Source organism: Rutilus rutilus (genome assembly GCF_951802725.1).
Source record: "Rutilus rutilus genome assembly, chromosome: 5".
In the NCBI taxonomy this organism is placed as follows: Eukaryota; Metazoa; Chordata; class Actinopteri; order Cypriniformes; family Leuciscidae; genus Rutilus; species Rutilus rutilus.
The window spans coordinates 13,114,246-13,136,548 of NC_140213.1; the positions used below are offsets into that span (position 1 = coordinate 13,114,246).

Here is a 22,303-nt window from a genome sequence, read left to right on the forward strand (position 1 = left end):
TCTAATCCTACCCGGTAAAACTTTGTTTTACGGTGTCCGTGAGACAGATTAATTACCTAATTAAGTACTTAGTAGTAGATGTTGTAATAACATGCAACTACATGTACTTAACATGTAATTAAGTTATGGAACAGCCTGTATTTACACATTGTAATTACACACATGTAATAGGCAGCTACTGTTACACATATGTAACAAGCCGGGTCGGTTACATACGTGTTACCGACTTGGTACAATGTAATTATATAAGAAAGTACTTAGTACTACACAATGTAACAAAACGTACTTAAATATGTTACTAAGGTGTAAAAAAGCCAGCAGTTACACAAGGGCTGTTTCACCTATGTAACGGTCAAAGTCGGTTACACAGCTGTTAGTGTAACAGGGAGATCCAGATCCAGATTGTTTAAATGATTTTTTTCTCACAAACCACTGCTACATCAGAAGAGCATCATTCTTGCCACCACTCATTGCTGCTCACATGGGTTCTGCATGAGCACAGACGATCCCACCTGAAGGTAAAATGGTAAAAAAAATAGCTTCTCTTCCTCCTCTTTCCACATGAATTGCTGTGAGCTGGAGTAGGCATAAGTCGGATGTGCCGAAATTGGTTTGACTGTTCAACTGCTTTTGGTGCAAAGCGGATAAAACTCGCTCGATATAACACTATTCACAGCATAAATACATGTAGTAGCTTCCTAATTACATTACTTTTACAAAATATTACACAGGGATAAGCTATGTAAAATAAAGTGTATCAAGATTGTACTAAAGTGTACTTCATGTGTATCTACATACCTTATCCATCTGTACCTTAGTTTGAATTAACTCACGAGTTCACAGCATAAATACATGCAGTAGCTTCCTAATTACATCACAATTACAGAATACTGTATTTTAACTCAATAGTGTAGAGTTGAATTGATGTAATGTGTTACCCTTTCCATCCAGCTGCCTGCACACAAAAGGTGACATTAACAAAATGAAAAGTCAAATTGTAAATTTATTTTCCCCCTCAAAAACTCAAAGATGATAGACCTTTACAGGAACTACAACATATAATTGTCTTTCACAAAAAAAAAAAGAAGCATTTTCACTGTGTTGTGTCTTGTTTCCTTTGTGTTGTGGCTTGATTTCGTTGCGTTGTGAACTTATGTTTGCTTTTTAAATTGCGTTGTGTTGTGCACTACTGAGCCACCGTACAGGTGCATCCCATTTCTCTGGATTATCTTTGAGTTGTTTCTACACTTAGACTGGAGTACACTTGTGAAAAATTCAATTGATTGGAAAATGTAGGCTCTTTAGTAATTAGTTTTCTCTAAATGAAAATATCTTAATGTAGAGAAGTTGCAAATAATCAATAAGTGACAATGTTAATTGTTTAAAATAAAATAAAAATCACAATTTTGACATCATTTCAGACCCACTTTCTCAAATTAGTAGGCCACATTTTGGGAACATACAGCTCATATTTTAAGTTGGAGCTGTAAATTCACAAGTCAAACTAGCCACCAGCAATTAAACATCATTAAATCGCTCTGTTGCCTCATTTACTGCAAGGTGTATAATAAATACATTTATTTAATTGAATCTACATATCCTCAGAGAAAAGTCTTCCAGATTTAAAGGGTCTAGGCACACTAGGAATACCAGCAGATATTTCCAGTCGGCCATAGGTCTGTACGCCAAGAAATCCATCTTGATATTAGGGATGCTCTTTTGGTTGTTCATTTAAACGGCGTCTCATTTCTTCAGCATGGGCTTTGCTGAGCTCCCTCTTTGTGTGATACTGTGTGGACAAATAGAGAGACAAATGATTTAGCCCAAGACAACTAGATAAGTCAGAGCATTCATTTTTCAAGCTTCACTTGGCCAATTCCACAAATCTATTGATTTCTATTGAATCTAAGTCCTCAGGTAAAATGATTTCTACACTGAAAATAGTTTAAGTTACAGTTGACAATTAACATATGTTTATTCATTTATTCCCATCATGGACAATCTGATCTGAATGGATAACTATACCTAATGAATTGTTCACACCTAAATTTGAGTGTGCTATATCTGCAAGGAGTGAACGAAATAAAGTGAGTGAATTCGGACCATCGGATGCTGATGTATACACAGTGCGTCGGAGCAGGAGCTGTCGCAGAAACGGCTTCGTCACACATAGTGATAAAAGTCCTTTAATCTTACATGTTACTTACTTTATAAAATAACAATAACAATAACAACAACAATCATAATGACTTTTTGTAATTATATATACCTCCGTGCCAGCTTTGTAGTTGCATCGATTGAAATTGTTAGAAACTCTCACGCACAGATGACGTGGTCATTGAGCGCCCTCAGGCAACCGTTATGATTATTACATTCGTATGAATACGCTACCTACAGATGATTAACGGATATTTTTTTAAATCATCCACCAAATTATCATCTCTTCCTTACAGTTTAACGAGTTAACAACAATGCCACAAATTATTAAAACACCTGGCTGTTAGTAAAACACCTGGCTGTTAGTAAAACACATTAATTGAGTTAATGCCTAAATAATATATTTTAATAATAAAAAAAAAAATGATATAGGCTACCTATTTAATTTACCTTATAAATATAATTTCATTTAATTTTTAAATTCATCTGTATAATATTATCTCAATATTTTAATATGTTTTATTCAAGTAATGATTAATAAAAAAAAAAGGTTAATAAATAATAATAATAATAATAATAATAGAACTAGCATGAAATAAATGTTATATATAAATAAGAATAAGAAATAAGAAAGCTGTAAAGTAATCTCTGGTTTAAACTTGCTCTCTCCCGCACTTTCACTCGCGCTCAGTCCTCTCCGCATTGGATTGTGGGAAATAGTGCTTCAGCAAGTGTGCATCGAATGTACACTCGAATTCAGAGAGGATTGTGGGTAAAAATAGTAAACGAATGTAGAGAATGATGTCATTCACTCAGAATTTGGACACCACTACAAAATGGCCGACACCCGATATAGTGCACTATATAATGGATAGGGAGCAGTTTCGGACACAGCTCTAGTATCAACTCTTTCCCTTCCAGCATTTTATTTTTTACTTTTATTAAAGTTGCTAGCCAGAACCAGCATTTTTGATAATTTTCACAAAACATTAATGGCTCCTAGAATATTTTGTGAATATGTAAACCCATTTCTATATGAGTTTATATGTAAAGTCCATATAAAAAAAGAGCCTCTGCTTTTAAACAAATACATATATAGTAGGGCTGTGAAACAATTAATTGCATCCAAAATAAAAGTTTGTTTTTACATAATATATATGTGTAGACTTTGTATAATTATTTTGTGTGTATATATATATATATATATATATATATATATATAAAAAATTACACACACATGCATGTATATATTTAAGAAAAAGAATGTTATTTATATATAAAAATTATATACAAATATATAGTATACATGCAAATATTTCTTAAATATATACATGCATATGTGTGTTTTTATATATACAAAATAATTATACACAGTCTACACACACATATATTATGTAAAAATAAACTTTATTTTGGGGCCCTAATCAAAACCACCCTTTGGGGCCCCCCCAAAATCATAAAAAAAAAAATAAAAAAAAAAATAAAAAACTATTACAGTGCTTTTCAACATTTATTGCAGTGTTGTTCCTATTTACAGTACATTTGTGCATTCTGCATAAAATTTGGCACTTGACATTACGATTTACTGAATCATTTAAAACAAAGAATAGCTTGAAGCCGCCATTTGATGGAGACCTCCAAGCAATATCTTGGTTGCTTTGACTGTAGTGTGAAGAGGTTTGTGTCGACGTATTTTATCTAGTCTGTGTATGCGTGCGCTGATCAGTGATTTTGGTTAGTTTGAATGTGAATAAAGGCATAAATAGCGATCTGGTCATCATACAAACTGATCATATCAGAAGATTAATTTTTTTTCCAATTTCTTTTCAATGCCTTTATGTGCTTTTTGGAGCTTGAAATTTTTGTGTCTTGTTGACCTTATTGACAAAAACAGCTGTTTCTTTCTTCAAATATATTCTTTTGTGTTTTGCAGAAGAAAGAAAACCAGTTTAGAACAGCATGATAATGATAACTGAAGACGATTTAAGACTCAACTTTTTTTAAATCACCTAAAATATACAGTAAACAATACAGACTAAACAATTTGATAAGAAGTAGGATTAACACACATTCACTCATCTAAACATAGTAACGCATTAATTAATTCATTTTTTGTTAGCAATTACTAATGCAGTGTATTACCTGGTGTAAATTAGGTATTTTATCCAAACTTATTTTTAGTGTATAGAAGGTTTTCAGTATGTGTTCTCAAACCAATGATCTATGCTCTAACAATAAAGCAACAGGAACTCATAATGAACACAATGCTGTCCTCACCTCTTTCTTGAGACAATCACGCATTGCACGGTCCATTTCATTACATGTGCCAAAGAACCTGAGGACGTTATGCTGAAGGCAGAGAAAGTCATTAATTACTTGCATGCCTGTTTTCAAATAAAAAGATGTTTTGCACACTTTTTTTAATTAGTGCACAGGTTTTATAACAGATTATCTGAAGACAGAAAACAGAGATATACCCAGAATAAATAGTACAATCCACAAATGCGTACAGACATTTAAAACTTTTAAAGTGTACAAACAAAAGTGCTTTAACGTATAATACAGGTTTAAAACAATAGTTTACTCAACAACAACAACAAAAAACAATATTATGTTATTGTTTACTTACCCTCATATCTTACCTGTATGACTTTCTTCCAAAGAACACAAAAGGAGTTAATATGGTGTTGAAATTCTTCAGATGTTCTCCTTTTTCAGTCCACAGAAGAAAATCATACAGGTTTGGAATGACATGAGGTTAAATGTAAATCATGAGTTTTCTTTTTTTGTTTTTCTGCATTCACAAAACTATTATTCAAATGACAGTTAACCACTGAATCATCTGTGGATTGTACATTTGAGGAAAAGGCATGTTTGCATGAGTAGATTTCCAAACCTCTTTGTGGCACTGTTTGAGAAGTGTTATAAACTGATTGCACTCGTCAGTATGCAGATGGGGTGACAGATCCGGATGCATCCTGAGTTAAGGCTGTATGTCTTAAACTGTGACACCACTTGCCCTGCGGGTGACTATCATTGTTAAAGCAAGGCCGCCATGAAGAAAGGAAAAAATAAAGAGTAAATGCCTAAAACTTTTCACAGTACTGCATTTAAGGTATTTGAAGCATTTTGGAGAAGTTGTCATAGTTCTTCATAGTCCTTCTATGGATTTATGCTGTCCGTTCATGTAATCCCAGATTTTATGATGGTGTGGGGACTAATGGTCAAGGGATAGTTTACCCAAAAATTTTAATTAGCCCATGATTTACTCACCCTCAAGTCATCCTAGGTGTATATTACATTCTTCTTTCAGACGAATACAATCGGAGTTATATTAAAACATGTCCTGGCTCTTCCAAGCTCAGAAGAAAAGAAATTAAGTTTTTTGAGGAAAACATTCCAGGATTTTTCTTCATATAATGGACTTCATTGGCAACCAACGGTTTGAAGGTTTAAATGTCCGTCTCAATGCAGCTTCAAAGTCTCTACATGATCCCAGTCGAGAAATAACGATCGGTCATTTTCTTGCAAAAAAAAAAAAATAAAATAATAATAATAATAATAATAATAATAATAATAATAATAATAATAATTATTATTATTATTATTATTATTATTATTATTATATATATATATATATATATATATATATATATATCGTGAGGAAAATAAGTATTTGAACACCCTGCTATTTTGCAAGTTCTCCCACTTGGAAATCATGGAGGGGTCTGAAATTGTTATCGTAGGTGCATGTCCACTGTTAGTGACATAATCTAAAAAAAAAATCCAGAAATCACAATATATGATTTTTTAACTATTTATTTGTACGATACAGCTGCAAATAAGTATTTGAACATCTGTCTATCAGCTAGAATTCTGACCCTCAAAGACCTGTTAGTCTGCCTTTAAAATGTCCACCTCCACTCCATTTATTATCCTAAATTAGATGCACCTGTTTGAGGTCGTTAGCTGCATAAAGACACCTGTCCACCCCATACAATCAGTAAGAATCCAACTACTAACATGGCCAAGACCAAAGAGCTGTCCAAAGACACTAGAGACAAAATTGTACACCTCCACAAGGCTGGAAAGGGCTACGGGGAAATTGCCAAGCAGCTTGGTGAAAAAAGGTCCACTGTTGGAGCAATCATTAGAAAATGGAAGAAGCTAAACATGACTGTCAGTCTCCCTCGGACTGGGGCTCCATGCAAGATCTCACCTCGTGGGGTCTCAATGATCCTAAGAAAGGTGAGAAATCAGCCCAGAACTACACGGGAGGAGCTGGTCAACGACCTGAAAAGAGCTGGGACCACCGTTTCCAAGGTTACTGTTGGTAATACACTAAGACGTCATGGTTTGAAATCATGCATGGCACGGAAGGTTCCCCTGCTTAAACCAGCACGTGTCAAGGCCCGTCTTAAGTTTGCCAATGACCATTTGGATGATCCAGAGGAGTCATGGGAGAAAGTCATGTGGTCAGATGAGACCAAAATAGAACTTTTTGGTCATAATTCCACTAAACGTGTTTGGAGGAAGAAGAATGATGAGTACCATCCCAAGAACACCATCCCTACTGTGAAGCATGGGGGTGGTAGCATCATGCTTTGGGGGTGTTTTTCTGCACATGGGACAGGGCGACTGCACTGTATTAAGGAGAGGATGACCGGGGCCATGTATTGCGAGATTTTGGGGAACAACCTCCTTCCCTCAGTTAGAGCATTGAAGATGGGTCGAGGCTGGGTCTTCCAACATGACAATGACCCGAAGCACACAGCCAGGATAACCAAGGAGTGGCTCTGTAAGAAGCATATCGAGGTTCTGGCGTGGCCTAGCCAGTCTCCAGACCTAAACCCAATAGAGAATCTTTGGAGGGAGCTCAAACTCCGTGTTTCTCAGCGACAGCCCAGAAACCTGACTGATCTAGAGAAGATCTGTGTGGAGGATAGGCATGTGCCGGTATTTGGTAATGCGATAAATCGCGGTAATGAATATGCACGATATTGTTATCGCGGGCACTTAAAAATACCGCGAAAAATAATAATCCGAATTTAGATTTTTAGAACGCGCATTATAGCTTATTTTCCATCAACCGCTTAAACAAACACTGCGTATATGCTGCGCGAAACACGTGCGCACTCTGATGTAAACAATCGCCACGTGTATAAGCATGCGGCCGGTGCGCACTTCTAGTCTAATGTAAACAGTCCTCACATGGAGAAGCAGCATGGTGGAAGGAGGAACGCAGCCGCATACAGTCTATGGCCGCCGCCGAACTGTCCGGATCCATCCCGCTTCTAAAAGCAGAGCTGCCAACTCGACGCATTCAGCGCGAGACTCTTCACACGCTCACGCCACACATCCGTTTTCTCACGCAGAGAAAAATCGCGGAGCAAAGAGGACACGAAGACCGACAAACAAGACAGAGCAGGTTACTTTTGATATGAAACAGAACAATTGTGTCACATAATGTTACATTTAAACCATTTAATGACCAGCAGCATGTTAGATGACTAAAACAAATAGATAAAGAGGAGTATTTTGCTGAATATGTGCACTGCACTTTTTTACATATTTATTATATTTTTACTTGTGTCATTACATAATTGTTATAATGAAAACCACATTATATTTGATTTAATTAGTTATTTGTAACCTTTAATAATACCAGCTGATAGGGCTCTATATGGTTACATAGCATTTTGTGAGATATTTTTTTTTCATGAGAAAAAAATAACATGTGGGCTATCTACTGTAGCCTTCCTAATATTTATCCAAAATTAGTCAATATTGAATCAAGATTTAAATCAAATCCCAAGTATTGAATTTAAATCGTTAAATTTGTGTTAAGCAATAGAAACAGTAGCCTACCAGTCATTGTACCATGTAATCATTGTAACATGTTGTCACTAAACTTAATAAAATGTTTTGACAATCACAATTACACCTTGTGATGCAAGTTTTATTTATTTTTTACACCCCCCAATCCATTTGTTTCTCATGTGCAATTAAAATATTGTGATAATACTGTATACCGTGATAAAAGCTCACTCAATTAATCGCAGCATGAAAATGTGATACCGGCACATGCCTAGTGGAGGAGTGGGCCAAAATCCCTCCTGCAGTGTGTGCAAACCTGGTGAAAAACTACAGGAAACGTTTGACCTCTGTAATTGCAAACAAAGGCTACTGTACCAAATATTAACATTGATTTTCTCAGGTGTTCAAATACTTATTTGCAGCTGTATCATACAAATAAATAGTTATAAAATCATACATTGTGATTTTTGGATTTTTTTTTTTAGATTATGTCTCTCACAGTGGACATGCACCTACGATGACAATTTCAGACCCCTCCATGATTTCTAAGTGGGAGAACTTGCAAAATAGCAGGGTGTTCAAATACTTATTTTCCTCACTGTGTGTGTATATATATATATATATATATATATATATATATATATATATATATATATATATATATATACACATATATACATATACACATACATACACATACATATATACATATATATATATATATATATATATATACATATAAATATATACTTTTTAACCACAAATGCTCGTCATGTACCATCCCTGAGATGTGCCACGCATTGCATCATCACGGTTCAAAAAGGTATAGGGAAGGGGCGAAAAATTCCATCTCATTTTCTCTTCCAACTTCAAAATCATCCGACATCTTTGTTTTAATTTATTATTATTTAAAAAAAAAAAATCGTGACCTTTCCAACATGATGACGTAATACATGGTGCATCTCAGAGATGGTACAAGACGGGCATTTGTGGTTAAAAAGTATGTATATATATATATATTATTATTTTATTTTTTTTAAATGACCAATCGTTTCGCTAGATAAGACCCTTATTTCTCGACTGGGATCTTGTAGAGACTTTGAAGCTGCATTGAGACATTTGGACCTTCAAACCGTTGGTTGCCATTGAAGTCCATTATATGAGGGAAAATCCTGGAATGTTTTCCTCAAAAACCTTAATTTCTTTTCGACTGAAGAAAGAAAGACATGGATATCTTGGATGACATCGGGGTAAGTAAATTATAAGCAAAAATATTTTTGAAAGTGAATCCTTTAATTAAGGCCTTCTGAAGTGAAGCGATGCGCTAGTGTAAGAAAAATATCCATATTTAAAACTTTATCGACTAAAATCACTAGCTTCCGGCAGACGGTCGTACGCATCGATTTACAGCGAAAGAGTAACACTTGACCTGACGCACAACGTAATGACGAACTCAGAAGCGCAGAGGTTAGAGCAAAACAAAACACCAGTCACGAATTAGAAGTCTAAAACAACAATTTTTTAAGAGAAATGTCAGATTGATTGAAATGAGCTTGAGTTTGTTGCCCAGCCCTGTTTGTTTGAACCACGAGAGAAGTCAAAGCTTACGCTACACCTACATCATTAAGCATCGTCAAGTGTTACTCTTTTCTGGCTAAGTCGACTTGCGTAGGCCATCTGCCAGCAGCCATATCACCCTGTAGCCCAAGACTGGTTGCCCACTGAAGCTAAGCAGGGCTGAGCCTGGTTAGTACCTGGATGGGAGACCTCCTGGGAAAACTAGGTTGCTGCTGGAAGAGGTGTTAGCGAGGCCAGCAGGGGGTGCTCACCCTGTGGTCTGTGTGGGTCCTAATGCCCCAGTATAGTGACGGGGACGCTATACTGCCAAAAGAGCACCGTCCTTCGGATGAGACGTAAAACCGAGGTCCTGACTCTCTGTGGTCATTAAAAATCCCAGGATGTCCTTCGAAAAAGAGTAGGGGTGTAACCCCGGCATCCTGGCCAAATCTGCCCCTTGGCCTCTGTCCATCATGGCCTCCTAATCATCCTCATACACTGATTGGCTTCATCACTGTCTTCTCTCCACCAATAAGCTGGTGTGTGGTGGGCGTTCTGGCGCAATATGGCTGCCGTCGCATCATCCAAGTGGATGCTGCACATTGGTGGTGGTTGAGGAGATTCCCCCCTTCCATATGTAAAGCGCTTTGAGGTCTCAGAAAAAGCGCTATATAAATGTAACGAATTATTATTATTATCTGCTGGAAGTTAGTTATTTTAGTCTACAAAGTTTTAAATATGGATATTTTTCTTACACGAGCGCATTGCTCCACTTCGTCATCATGGGCTAATTAAAATTTTGGGATGAACTATCCCTTTAAGACTTTTTCACAGTACTATACATACGAAATGTAAAGAATAGTTCCCCCCAAAATGAATTCAGAAGACTTGGATTAATCAGTTAAATTCATACGGATTACTTTTACAATGTCTTTGTACATTTTGATGTGTAAACGTTTTGGTTGCATGGACTTTCAATGGATGGACAAAAATGATCAGAGAAAATTAAATATGTCCTCATTTGTGTTCTGTAGTTGAATGAAAATCATGTGGGTTTTAGAACATGAATGCAAGGAGTTGACAGAATTTGTCTTTTTGAGTGAGTTATCCCATTAATCCAAATTCACTCAAACATATTTGAAAATAGAAAACGTGTATTGTGCATTATCCATTAACAAGGCTAAAACTGACAAACTTCTGTAAATCAGTCAAATTGGCTCAGTTATCTGCGAATGCTGATACACTAAAAATAATCAAATATAGGTTGATTATAAAATAAATTAACAACAGAAAAGCAATTTGACATGACATTAAGGATACTGAAGCCTCCCCATCCCATCCCATCACTCATTCTAAAATCCTCTGAAATCAGGGACACTTACCTGCAACAGAAGGAAAATAATGTATTAATATTAATCCACTTAATACAGTATTTTTGCTTATTTTATACACTCTTTTTAAATTTTTTATAAAAAATAAAAAGATAAAAGTGGCATACAGGACCATTGGTTACTACAACGTTACACTTTCTGCCATGTTCGACAGAAGCTCTGAACAACAACACATTTCAAACGGAAGCCCTAAAGTAATTTTGGTCTTAAATATATGTAAAATATAAAGTCTTTTTTTTTTTTTAGCTGTGTGATTTTATAATTAATCCCATATAGGGTTAAGCACCTGTTGCCATAAGCGATTATGTTCTATTACTAATTTTGAAGAGTAAATCCACCTTAAGATCCCTGGAATGTTTCTTCATTGGAAGGGCATTTGATACAAAAGCAAATATTGTGAAGTTAGAAGTTTGATCATAGAAATAAGGGATTTTTATTCAGTTTTAATTTCCTTAAGGTGGTCTCCCTTCATAAGCACAGCAGTAAATAAAGCTTTGGCAGGACAAATATTTATTTATTTTAATGTTCATAATATTTTTCAATGCTGGAAAACCCTGCAAGAAGCTGTAATGGGACACAACAGTTTGTGACGTGCTATTCATTTTGACCACAAGATGGCCACAGATGCCCTTTCTATTGATTTGTAACTATTTACTGCTAAAATCCTTTATAAAATATAAAATGTTCATAGTTACATTTTTAAACAACTTTCTCCTCATCTGTACATACTGAAACAACAAAAATATATAAAAAATTTTTTATATATATATATATTTTTTTTTTATCTACCATCTAAATTCAGTTTCCTTGTAACTCCCAAAGAATTATCCACTGTTATAAATGTTATTCTAAGGGGAGCTTGTAATACTTCTACAGGACACTATTAAAACACCAAAACCTTCACCAATTCTTTTTTCTTCAGTCAATTTTTCTCTCATCCTTCATAACCTAACTTTGGTGTTACAGTTGATTCAGAAAGTATTCAGACCCCTTCCTTTTTTCACATTGTGTTGCTATGTTACAGCCTTAAGCTAAAATGCTTATTTTTCAATTCACAAATCTGGATGGTGCATGGTGTGTAGATTGATGTGAAAATAAATAATTTAAAGCACTTTAGCACAAGGCTGCAACATAAAAAATAAAAAATAAAAACATGAAAAAGGATCTGAACACCTGAATCCTCTGTAGGTCTCTTTTTCATTTAGAGCTTGTTACAATTACATATGACGTGCAGTATTGTATTGGGACAACTTTTTGACTGGAAAAAGTGTGGACATTGTCTTATACATATAATAATATAATATTATAATATACAGTACATATAATAATACACGTAAACATTTTTGTCTTATACATTTTCTTATCGGGATAACGAACAACATAAGGGAAGTGTGGGCTAATTAAAGTTTAGGCCCACTGTCATTATCATTTTAAATTATTTTGTTTAATGTTGTTTCCCTTTATACTTTTATACTTGGTGCTTTATGGTGTTATTTTTACATATGTGTTTTTCTGTATTGTTCCCCGTTATTTAAAAAAAAAAAAAAAAAAAAAAAAGCCTAGCACTACTAGTTAACGTTACATGGGTAGAAGCCTATTTTTTTTAGTCTATGGTAGAGGCAGACAGTCAGTTAGCCTACATGTTGTAGCCTAGTAACGTTAATTGACTGTCTAAGTGTACACAATATTATTAAAAAATATAAACTCACCAATAGCCTTACAGACGGTTCATCTGACAACAGAAGCTGAATTGATAGCTCTGCATATCAATGATGACTTCGATCCAGTTGTTTGTAGATCGTGAACATAGACAGTATATAAACGATCGTGAAGGGCAGCACAGTTCACGTGTTTACAGTGACATTGATTGACACTCAAATAACAAAAAAATCAGAAATGTATTTTGCTCAGCGGTCTCACGGAGATGTCAGATATTTACTTGATAATGCAGTAAACACCCTTAAAACCCTCACTTTTCAACTAACCATTATGTTATGTGGTGCCCTATGTTATGCATTGCATTGCGTTCCCTCCTCCGGAAAAAGTATTTTGACTTACAGCCATGGAAACCAATCAAGCACTTTGTTCTTATCCTTGCCGACCAATCAAATTAATAGTAACTAAAAGACTTTTATTTCCTTGTGGACGCGCAAAATCCAAAATCTCACGACCTCTGCTGCCAAGTTGTAATGAGATTAATGCAAACAGACCTCTGTTTGTCTTTAAAATAATAATAATAATAATAATAATAATAATAATTATTATTATTATTATTATAAATATATATATATATATATATATATATATATATATTGTTTTTGAGAAATATAATTATTGTATAATATAACAACAATATAATAATACAATAATGATACACATAATGATGCAATCAAATAATATTACTAACATATTTAAATTATTTCTAATGTCAATAATACAAATCTGAACGTTTAGACTGCTTCAATAACAAATCTATGAATTGTTAGTCAGTTTGATCTGAACGATAAGAACTAGCTGTGGACAATTTTATATTTATTTAAAATTTTAACCTAAAAAAAAAAAAAAAAAAAAAGAGTTAATGCAACATAACGATGAGCCAAAGAATGTAACTTATGCTTCATCTGAATATTCAAAATTCATTAATATTTTAGTAGTACCGCAGAGAATTACGGGACATGTAGTTTAGTAGCATGCTGGTTAAACAAATAGTGTTTTCTGACAAGCTTCAGCGTTGTTCTTTCTGAACAGAACACTAAATGCGCACAAACTAAACTGTGTCCTCAACATTCGCAATAACTTGTAAATACGATCATTAAGACATGACTTGAACGCACTACGTAGTTGTGTTGCACATGACAGACTTTTATGTCACCACCCGCCCGCTGTTGACCGGAACTTCCGGTTCAGATATCTGTTTGATTTCTGGCGGTTTGTTTTGAACGTCTAAAAACACAAAATATATGATAAGTTCTATTAACTTTTAACGGAAAAACCTTTTGTCCACACAATGGACGCACAAGCCAGATCTGTTTTATATCGGATAATCCGGAGAATACCAAACAGAAATATAGAAAACCTTCTGAAGAGATGGAATTGTTTATCAGCAGATCAGCTGCGCGCTCTGGATTACACGAGACCCAAATGGATGATAGTGGAACATGTCATCAGCTTCTGTGAGGTGAGATAACGTTATGTCCATTAAATAATAGTTTATTATTTAAACCATTTTATTTCAAAATCATTAAATGGGATACTACAGTTACCGTCTTTATTTTCCCATACTTGAAGAAAACAACGATTCAAGATTCAAATTTGAAAGTAAGGTTAACCCATTTTACCTAACCCAAACGTAACTTTGGGCTGAAAACTTACAGCTTTCATAATATCTGTCTAACGTTACTGCGTTTGGGTTAGGTCAAATGTTTTAACATAAAGGTCAGATCGTTGTGTGTTTTCAATATCTAGCATAGTAAGGATTTAGTAAGTGATAAATAGTCATCCAGCAGACTTTTGAATTTGCATAACGTTATTTTGAAACCTGTCATGAATAAAAAAACAAACAAAAAACTTGTTTTTATGTAACAGTTACACATGTTTCTAATTAAATATGGTTTGGGACCATAGACTGTAAAAAATATTTTTCAGATCAGAATGTTGCCGCTTGCTTGGGACCTCCATCAGAACGTACAGGTAGATTTACATCAACGTAAAGATATGATTGTGTAAATCTCTCTCTCTCTCTCTCTCTCTCTCTCTCTCTCTCTCTCTCTCTCTCTCTCTCTATCTATTGTAGGAGAGCAGACTTAGCCTGAAGCACGTCACTAATTTGGAAATGATCTGTGAGTGAAATGGCCTATTTTAATTTTTTTCTTTAAACATGTATTAAAATTTAAATGTAAATAATCCCAGGCCCCATATCTGAATTTGAATTTCCCCATTAGATCATATAGAAAACCCTGATCAAGGCATCTGGCACGCATGTCAGCTTACTGAGGCACAAGGTAAGGGGGTTTTATGTATGCATTTCATTGTTAAATTGATTAGATTTTGAAGGAATGCACAATGAGCCCAGTTTGGTACGTTAAGTATATGGTTGTTTTGACTACTTTAGATATAAATTATTGTCTGAAATAGTTCCCCTTCCTTTTCTCTACAGATGATGCAGTTTGTGTAGAGCTGACACAGTTTAAAGAGCTGTTTAAAGCACATTTGCATGGGGTCATTCGTCATGTAATTACACAACTTCATTTGCCATTCAAGTTTTAAACCCAACTCAACTTTTTCAGTTTAACTATTCAAAATGGCATAACACTCAGTAGTCGTATTGACTAAAATCTTTTGATTTTGCTTTTCAAGATTTCCATTAAGATGAAGAAACATGAGGATGAGGCTTTATGGATTCGGATTGCCTGGGGAGACAACTTCAGCAAACCCAACCACCTTAAGCCAACTTATGTTGTGCACCACCTACACACTTCCTATGTGTTTATATCCAACCTCATGGCCAAACACAAGATCTTTCTATGTCAGGTGACTTTTGATCTATCTCCATTTTGCTTCCTTTGCTGTTTTAGGATAACTTATTTTAATTTAGTGTATAACCAGATGCTGATGCAACTTGATACTTGAAAGATTTAATAATTATAATTTTCCCACCCAAAAAAAGTAAAATCTCAATGGTGTTTATTAATTTTCCTAGGCATTAGTAATAGCCACAAAACATGGCTCTATAAAGGATGGCCTCCTGAGCACCAAGAGTCTCACTGCAATGAGGGACTTGCTTCTGAGACGTTATCAGCAGGTAACCTATCGACTGGCAGCTTGTGGGCAAATCCAGCATATCAGTCATTTTTTATGTCTTTCTGAAAGATTGATTTAGATTTATCAGGAATTATGTGATATAATCTTAGCATTCTATGCTCAAAACTCATGTGATTATCAAATAAATACTGGTATAAAAGTTTATTGTTCGGATATAATAACTGATGTCTTTGGTAGTGATCAAAAAAGAGCAAATCACCATTTGAAAGTAACTTGGCGCTTCAAAAAAGATTTGTATGAATTACATTGTTACATCACTAGGTGGTAGCAAGTGACTTCTTAAAAAAAAATATTTGTCATTGAATCATTCAAGAGATTAGTTCAAAAATGTTCATCCAGCAATGAAACAAGTGAAGTCTTAATGAGTCATTCAAGCATTAATTCACTGATAAAAAAAATAATAATAATAATTCAAATTAATTAAACATTTTTAAATAGACTGCAGCAATTAACATTTTGTCAGAACCTCTAGTAAATTGTTATTTTGTTAGTCAGTTCAGAATGATCTCTATTTGAAACAAAAAAAAATTGATTCTCAAATTTCGTGCTGCTCTAACCACATGCATGCATATGGAGGGTGATAGTTTCTGATCATAAGTGGGCAGCTATGACAGCATTCACACCTGGCATAACCATGTGTCTCCTATGCTATGTACTTTCGGATCAAGAGACCCTCCCACTCAGTATCATTGTTTGGTGGACACAACATCTATGTCACTATTGGATTTTGTTCTCAAACTGAATTCATATTGTGTTTGATTTTTCAAAGTAAGATTTGAACAAATTAACATTTGTTACAGATTGAAGATTGATATTTCTTACATAAAGACTAAACTTATTTGATAAGTACTGATTTTTGTTGTTGTTGTTTTTTTGTTTTTTTTTCACACTTACAGGTTTTTCCAAATGTTCACTCAAGGATCCTACAAGAAAGAAACACTCTTCCATCACGTATGTACATGTTTTTATGTTTATGTCGTTTACATGCACAAAAATCAGAACAATACATATGGTACAATCTCTGGCAATTTATACAGTTTTGCCGCTTATGTTATGTTTTGCCAAGGTTAAATAAATTACAGTGCCTTTTAAAAACATTTAATTGTGAATTCCAAATATTTTGCTAAATTAAAATAAAAAAGTAATGAGTTTATAGGGACATCCTTGCTTTTTCTGAACAGAAATGGGCATCTTCCCTACAGGTCAGTAGAGCTTTTTGGAGACGAGGCCACAGCGAATTAAGATATCAACAAAAATGCTAGGGAAAAAATGCAGCAATTTGTAATAATATCCTTAACAGGATATTGAACCAAGGCATACACCAAAAGCACACTAGTTTATAACCATAATGGAATAATGCGGTCAAAGATCTAAATCTTCAATTTTTTTATTTTCTTGATGATCCATATTAAACTTCATGGAGCTTCAGAAGTTAAGAACGGATGTAAATTACATTAGTGAGATGTACAACAGCGAGACTATACAATCAATCCGTAGCTAAATATTATTTAATTCAGTCTCTGTGGAAACAATTTGGGATGGGAGAATTATTTGACACATTAATCTTTTGCTTTCCCTCACAAAACGTTTGTGTTCCCCCGAGAAACTTTGCATTCCCTCGCAAAGATATTTGCGTTCCCACGCAAAATATGTTGTGAGCTCGGACAGACACTTTTAGCTGGCAGTGTTTCAGACAGTTCCGTATGTTAACAATGGAGTGTTTCATAGAGTTTGAACTTGGACTCAAATATAAAGAAATGCAGTCAGTGTGCTTCAAGGAGTTCAGTAAAGTTGGCAATATATTCACAGGTTCGAACTTCCCGGATCACTCGTGGGCTAAACGTTGTTAAAACAAAAATTACACCTATTTACAATCATAGTAACGAAGATAATGAGCTACAACCCAATTTTCCTCAAAACGTAAGCTTTAAATAATATAAATTGATCTCTATGAGCAGGCGGCTTAGAGACAAGTCCGAAGCGACCGTCTGCAAAGTGCAATATAGCCCAAAAAAAATAGTCATTAACTTTAATGTTACACACTGTAGAGTCACCAAATTCAGCTTACACATCAATGGTCTCCCACTGGTCATACTACAACACCAAGTTTGGCAAGTAGTAGCACATAAAAAATAAGTAGGCCTATTCTTTACACAAATGATATTGGTAGTGGTACGTAGCTAAACATATTAGTTACAACCATAGCATTTGCATGATAATTGCTTACTGAACTTGATGGCATTACTGTATAACGGTAAAGTTATTGATTTGTTTCATAATAAAAAATCATAAAAATTGATGCATTTTTATCAAACTAACTTGTAGTTTAACCAGCAGGAGAGCAGTGATGTGTGAACTGAATTTGGTGACCGTTCAGTGTGTCACAGTGAAGTTATTGAATATTTTTCATAAAATAAAATGTGCAAAAGGGTTTTGCCCTTTGTAATAATAGTAATAAAAATAATTTAGTTCAGTTAAAAACTGAAAATTGTCTCACCGTCACATCCCTAGTGAATAAGCATGATATAGCCTATCCTTCAACTTAATTATAAATAATCTATATGCCATTTTGTTATTATTTTTGCTGGTCTTTTTACAGACCCCTGTATTGGAAAGGAACACAGGGAACATGAGGAGATAAGACATCAGATGGCCTGTGAGGCGTTTGGACACGGTGCTACACCAAAGCTAGAAACCGCTGTGTATAGAGTGAGTGTGGAAACCTCTGATCTCACATAACCACCTTTAGATTGAATATCAGTTGTTTGTATCATAGAATTACATATATTTAATTTGAATTAAAGGTGCAGTGATTTTTTTGAGAAAGGGTGTTGATATTTGAAATCACCAAAACACACACCCCTATCTTTATAGCTCCGCCCCCAAATTCACAAACACGCTATGCAATACAGGCTCCTCCTCTCTAATGAGTGTATAGCCCCCTAACTGCTGATTGGCTACAATTGTGTTTTGGTGCTCGGTCTGATCCACTTTCAACAGCGTTTTTCAGAAATCGCTTACTGCACCTTTAAAGGTAGGGTAGGTAATCCTGTTCAGAAACACTTTTTTTTATACTGGGTGAAATGGTCCTTCCATCCTGATAGTAGTCAATACATTATGTGTTTAGAAAAAGGAATGAAAAAAATCAGACCTCTGTAGCAGCTGCAGGACAGTAAAAACTCTGACCAATCACTGCCATTCGGTGCGAATGTAAAGAACCAATCAGATGCCTTCATGTCTCGTGCCCGAGCCCCACTGCGCGCGCTGCCCTGCGTGCACTCATCACATGTCACCGTTCCCGGAAATATTCAGCTCAAAGCACCTGCATGCAGTCAGCGAAGGCAAACAAGGCAAAAACTACTTCCTCGGACCCTGCCCGCACTCTTGAACGACCTCCTCTGCTTCGCCCTCAACCCCGGACCTGTCCTCGAACCGACGATGCGGTACTTGTCTCCGGATTCGGAGTGTACGTTAGTCTTCATTAGAGTCAACAATGTTTTCATCATGGAAACTCTTACATGCAAAACACCGTATATGTTATGAATCTTACACGAAATTCACCTTCATCACAGTGTAACTGATGGTAATGGAAAAACGTGTATCAATGCAACCTGTTTTTAGTTTTGCCTTATAAATATAGCTCGTTACCGAATGAAACTTTACCATTATCGATATGCTAGCTTGATAGTGAGTACTAAAAGAAATATTATTTGTTTATATTCATAGTGATAAAGTTAGGTATTTTATTACATGTGATTCTGACATGATGTCACTGTATGTACTGCGCTCCTTCCTCTCCACTCGTCTCAGGTAATAAATGCGTCTTGTTCCAGCTGAGCCTGAGCGTTTGGCGTCGCGCGTTCATGTGTTTTGGGGGCGTGGCTTTGGAAGGAGCTCAGAAGGGAGGTGGTGGGAGTGAATGGAAATAATGAGCTGTGTTTATTGCAGATTAAAAGGTCTACAGTCACTCGATTTTTATATTTTCTTTTTCAGAGTACTTACATTTTAATTATGTATTGGTATATAAAGACAGTTTAAACAAATTTGGAATGTTTTTTTTTTAGAAAAATTATTACCTACCCTACCTTTAACCACATGTACACCTAAACAAGCTTTTTAACATTTATAAATGTGCTTTAGTACATTAATCCTCTGTTTTCTCTCAGCTTGAGACAAGGTACAAAGGAAATGGCAACTACACCCTCAGTAACAAAGAAGAGTTATTCAGAGGGGTGGTCAGGTTCTCAAGCAGCAGTCTGTTAGAGTCCTTACGCCACTGTGCTGCTTCAGGTGAGGAATCAAAATCCTTTCCTTTGACTGAAGTCAAAATCAAGTCTCTTATCTTGTATAAAACAGGACAGGCAGAATATGAACATAAAACTCATTTGATAGTGGTTTCGAGCTGTTACTTGAAAATTGTCTATCACCAATGTGTAGTTACAAGCATTGTCTGGCATTGCCCATGCTTCTTAGTCATACACAAACTTTAGAACCTAGTTCCTTGTTTTCTCCTTCACTGCAGTCAATAAAGTATTTATTTCATATTTCTTTTGACAGGCATGGCTGAAGGTCCTGTCACTCCGCTGTTGTCTGCCATCACTCAGAGGGGAAGGAATTATTTTGTTATCACAGACAAAGGCCCTGGTGTTTCCAGCCAAGCATCAGCACAGAGAGCCTGATGACAACTGACGTTGCTGAGGAAAATCAGTTCAACTAGGATGTGCATACATGAGAATATATTGTGCCACCTCCATCCTGCAAAGATGAGAACGTTAGAGAAGACATTTGTGTAGTCTTGGCGTCATCAGTATTATCCCCGAGTCTGATCCAGCAGATCGATTTTTTTACAATTAACCTATATATATAAAACGCAAATATAGCATGTATTATTTTTAGTGTCATTTTAGCATTGTTTTAAATAAAGTAAAAACATTTTTAAAAACATTTTAATAACAGTTCTTTTTAATATACCTATCTGAGTTTAGTCCTTTTCAAGCTGTGTAATGTGCAATTGCACAAAAAAAGTTATAGAAATTGGTACAAAATCAGACTTTAGCCTACTTTCATGCACATGCAATCAGGCGGTCAATATTGTATGACAGGATTCAATGATACATATTGAAAATGGAAATTCAAATTTCATTCACGCTTTATATTAAAGTATCCTTGTTACAGTGTAATTATACATTTAAAGGACAAGTTCGGTATTTTACACTTAAAGCCCTGTTTACAGATCGTATCTGATGAAATAGAACGGTTAAGATTAAAATTTGGACACATGCTCCTGTCCCGAGAATTTTAGGTTTATTTCGCTTTCCCCCCCACCCCCACAATGGTTGTCTAGGTGCACTGGAACATTCCTTCCTAAAACACATTAAACTTTCGTTTACAAAGACGTGAAACTCACCGAGTGGTCAGGGGTGTTCACTGGTATGCTCACTCAAAAATCGCTGAAAAAGATGCATTCCAACAGGTGTTTTACCATTAGTTGTAAAACTGTGGACCTATTTTTCCAAACGTCTCACACCCGTAGATTCTTCCGTTGAGAGCTTGAATAATAGACACTCCAGCCCAGTTGATGGCGATAATGCACCTTTGCCAATTGCAAGCAAACCACTGGCATTTCATTGAATACGCAGAAGAAGAAGCGGCGGAGTAATACTGTACCTCACACAGCTCTTTCAATACAACTCAATGGAGTTGGACAAAAACTACGATAAAGCCTGTTGGAATGCATCTTTTTCAGCGATTTTTGAGTGAGCATATCAGTGAACACCCCTGACCACTCGGCGAGTTTCACGTCTTTGCCGAGTAATATCAATTCATTAGAAAAAGGGGTTGGTTTAGGTTTAGTTGCATGTAATTATGCACAATTTCTTATTACTACAGCAAGTACATGTAACATATGTAACAAGGACACTGTAAAATGAAGTTACCCTTTGTGTCTTAGATCCTTACAAAAAAACGTTAACCTTACAATACCATACAGTCATCATTGCTAAAATAAAACCGGTAACTTGGTTTTGAAATCATATGTGTCACTGTCTTCCATTTCCATGTAAGAGTAGAGAAAATGTGTTGAAACCACGCTATAAACCTGTTAACACAATTTTGGTCTTAAAGAGAAAAATGAAAGAGATACTCCATTCCAAAATAAAAATTCTCTCATATATGAGTCCTTTTTTTTTTTTTTTTTTTTTTTTTTTGAAAATTAGCCCATCTCTTGTCAGTCCATATAATGCAAGTGGATATTGTAACTCAAAGGTTGACGCTTCAGAAACCACTAAAAGCAATCTTGATTGTAAGCCATACAACTAGTGGATGAATCAATGTCTTCTGAAGCGACACAATCGGTATGTGATGAAAATAATATTTTAAACTTATGTAACTATAAACCATTTATTTCTGGCCAACTTTCATGAAGGCTACGCATATTCGTTCCCTATTCTCAGGGAACCGAGGTTACGTTAGTAACTGAGTACGTTCCCTTTCAAGAACGCGTTTATGAGTTCACGCTTGACATAAACGTCACCAAGTTGTCAAGCTTGAACATGACATGG

General features: G+C 35.3%; 2 protein-coding genes across 4 annotated transcripts; one reads left to right on the forward strand and one right to left on the reverse strand.

Annotated features, from left to right (window-relative positions):
* Nucleotides 1-985: 985 nt before the first annotated feature.
* On the reverse strand, nucleotides 986-12,970 carry cmc2 (C-x(9)-C motif containing 2). Of its 3 annotated transcripts, XM_084409773.1 has the most exons (5): nucleotides 12,632-12,970; nucleotides 10,852-10,913; nucleotides 5,054-5,124; nucleotides 4,435-4,506; nucleotides 986-1,789 (listed from the first exon to the last, which is right to left on the reverse strand). In XM_084409773.1, the coding sequence occupies exons 2-5, from the start codon at nucleotides 10,880-10,882 to the stop codon at nucleotides 1,706-1,708; spliced, it is 258 nt and encodes an 85-aa protein (XP_084265899.1). In that variant the 5' UTR covers nucleotides 10,883-10,913; nucleotides 12,632-12,970; the 3' UTR covers nucleotides 986-1,705. The 3 variants fall into 3 exon arrangements, with proteins under 3 accessions (XP_084265899.1, XP_084265901.1, XP_084265900.1); XM_084409775.1 differs by lacking the exon at nucleotides 10,852-10,913 and having other exon boundaries at nucleotides 5,054-5,177; XM_084409774.1 differs by lacking the exon at nucleotides 10,852-10,913 and having other exon boundaries at nucleotides 5,054-5,187.
* Nucleotides 12,971-13,817: 847 nt separating this feature from the next.
* cenpn (centromere protein N) lies at nucleotides 13,818-20,712 on the forward strand. Its single transcript, XM_084408748.1, has 10 exons — nucleotides 13,818-14,100; nucleotides 14,716-14,761; nucleotides 14,864-14,923; nucleotides 15,079-15,152; nucleotides 15,279-15,452; nucleotides 15,622-15,723; nucleotides 16,640-16,694; nucleotides 18,343-18,452; nucleotides 19,910-20,033; nucleotides 20,301-20,712. The coding sequence occupies exons 1-10, from the start codon at nucleotides 13,930-13,932 to the stop codon at nucleotides 20,420-20,422; spliced, it is 1,038 nt and encodes a 345-aa protein (XP_084264874.1). The 5' UTR covers nucleotides 13,818-13,929; the 3' UTR covers nucleotides 20,423-20,712.
* The last annotated feature ends 1,591 nt before the right edge of the window (nucleotides 20,713-22,303 follow it).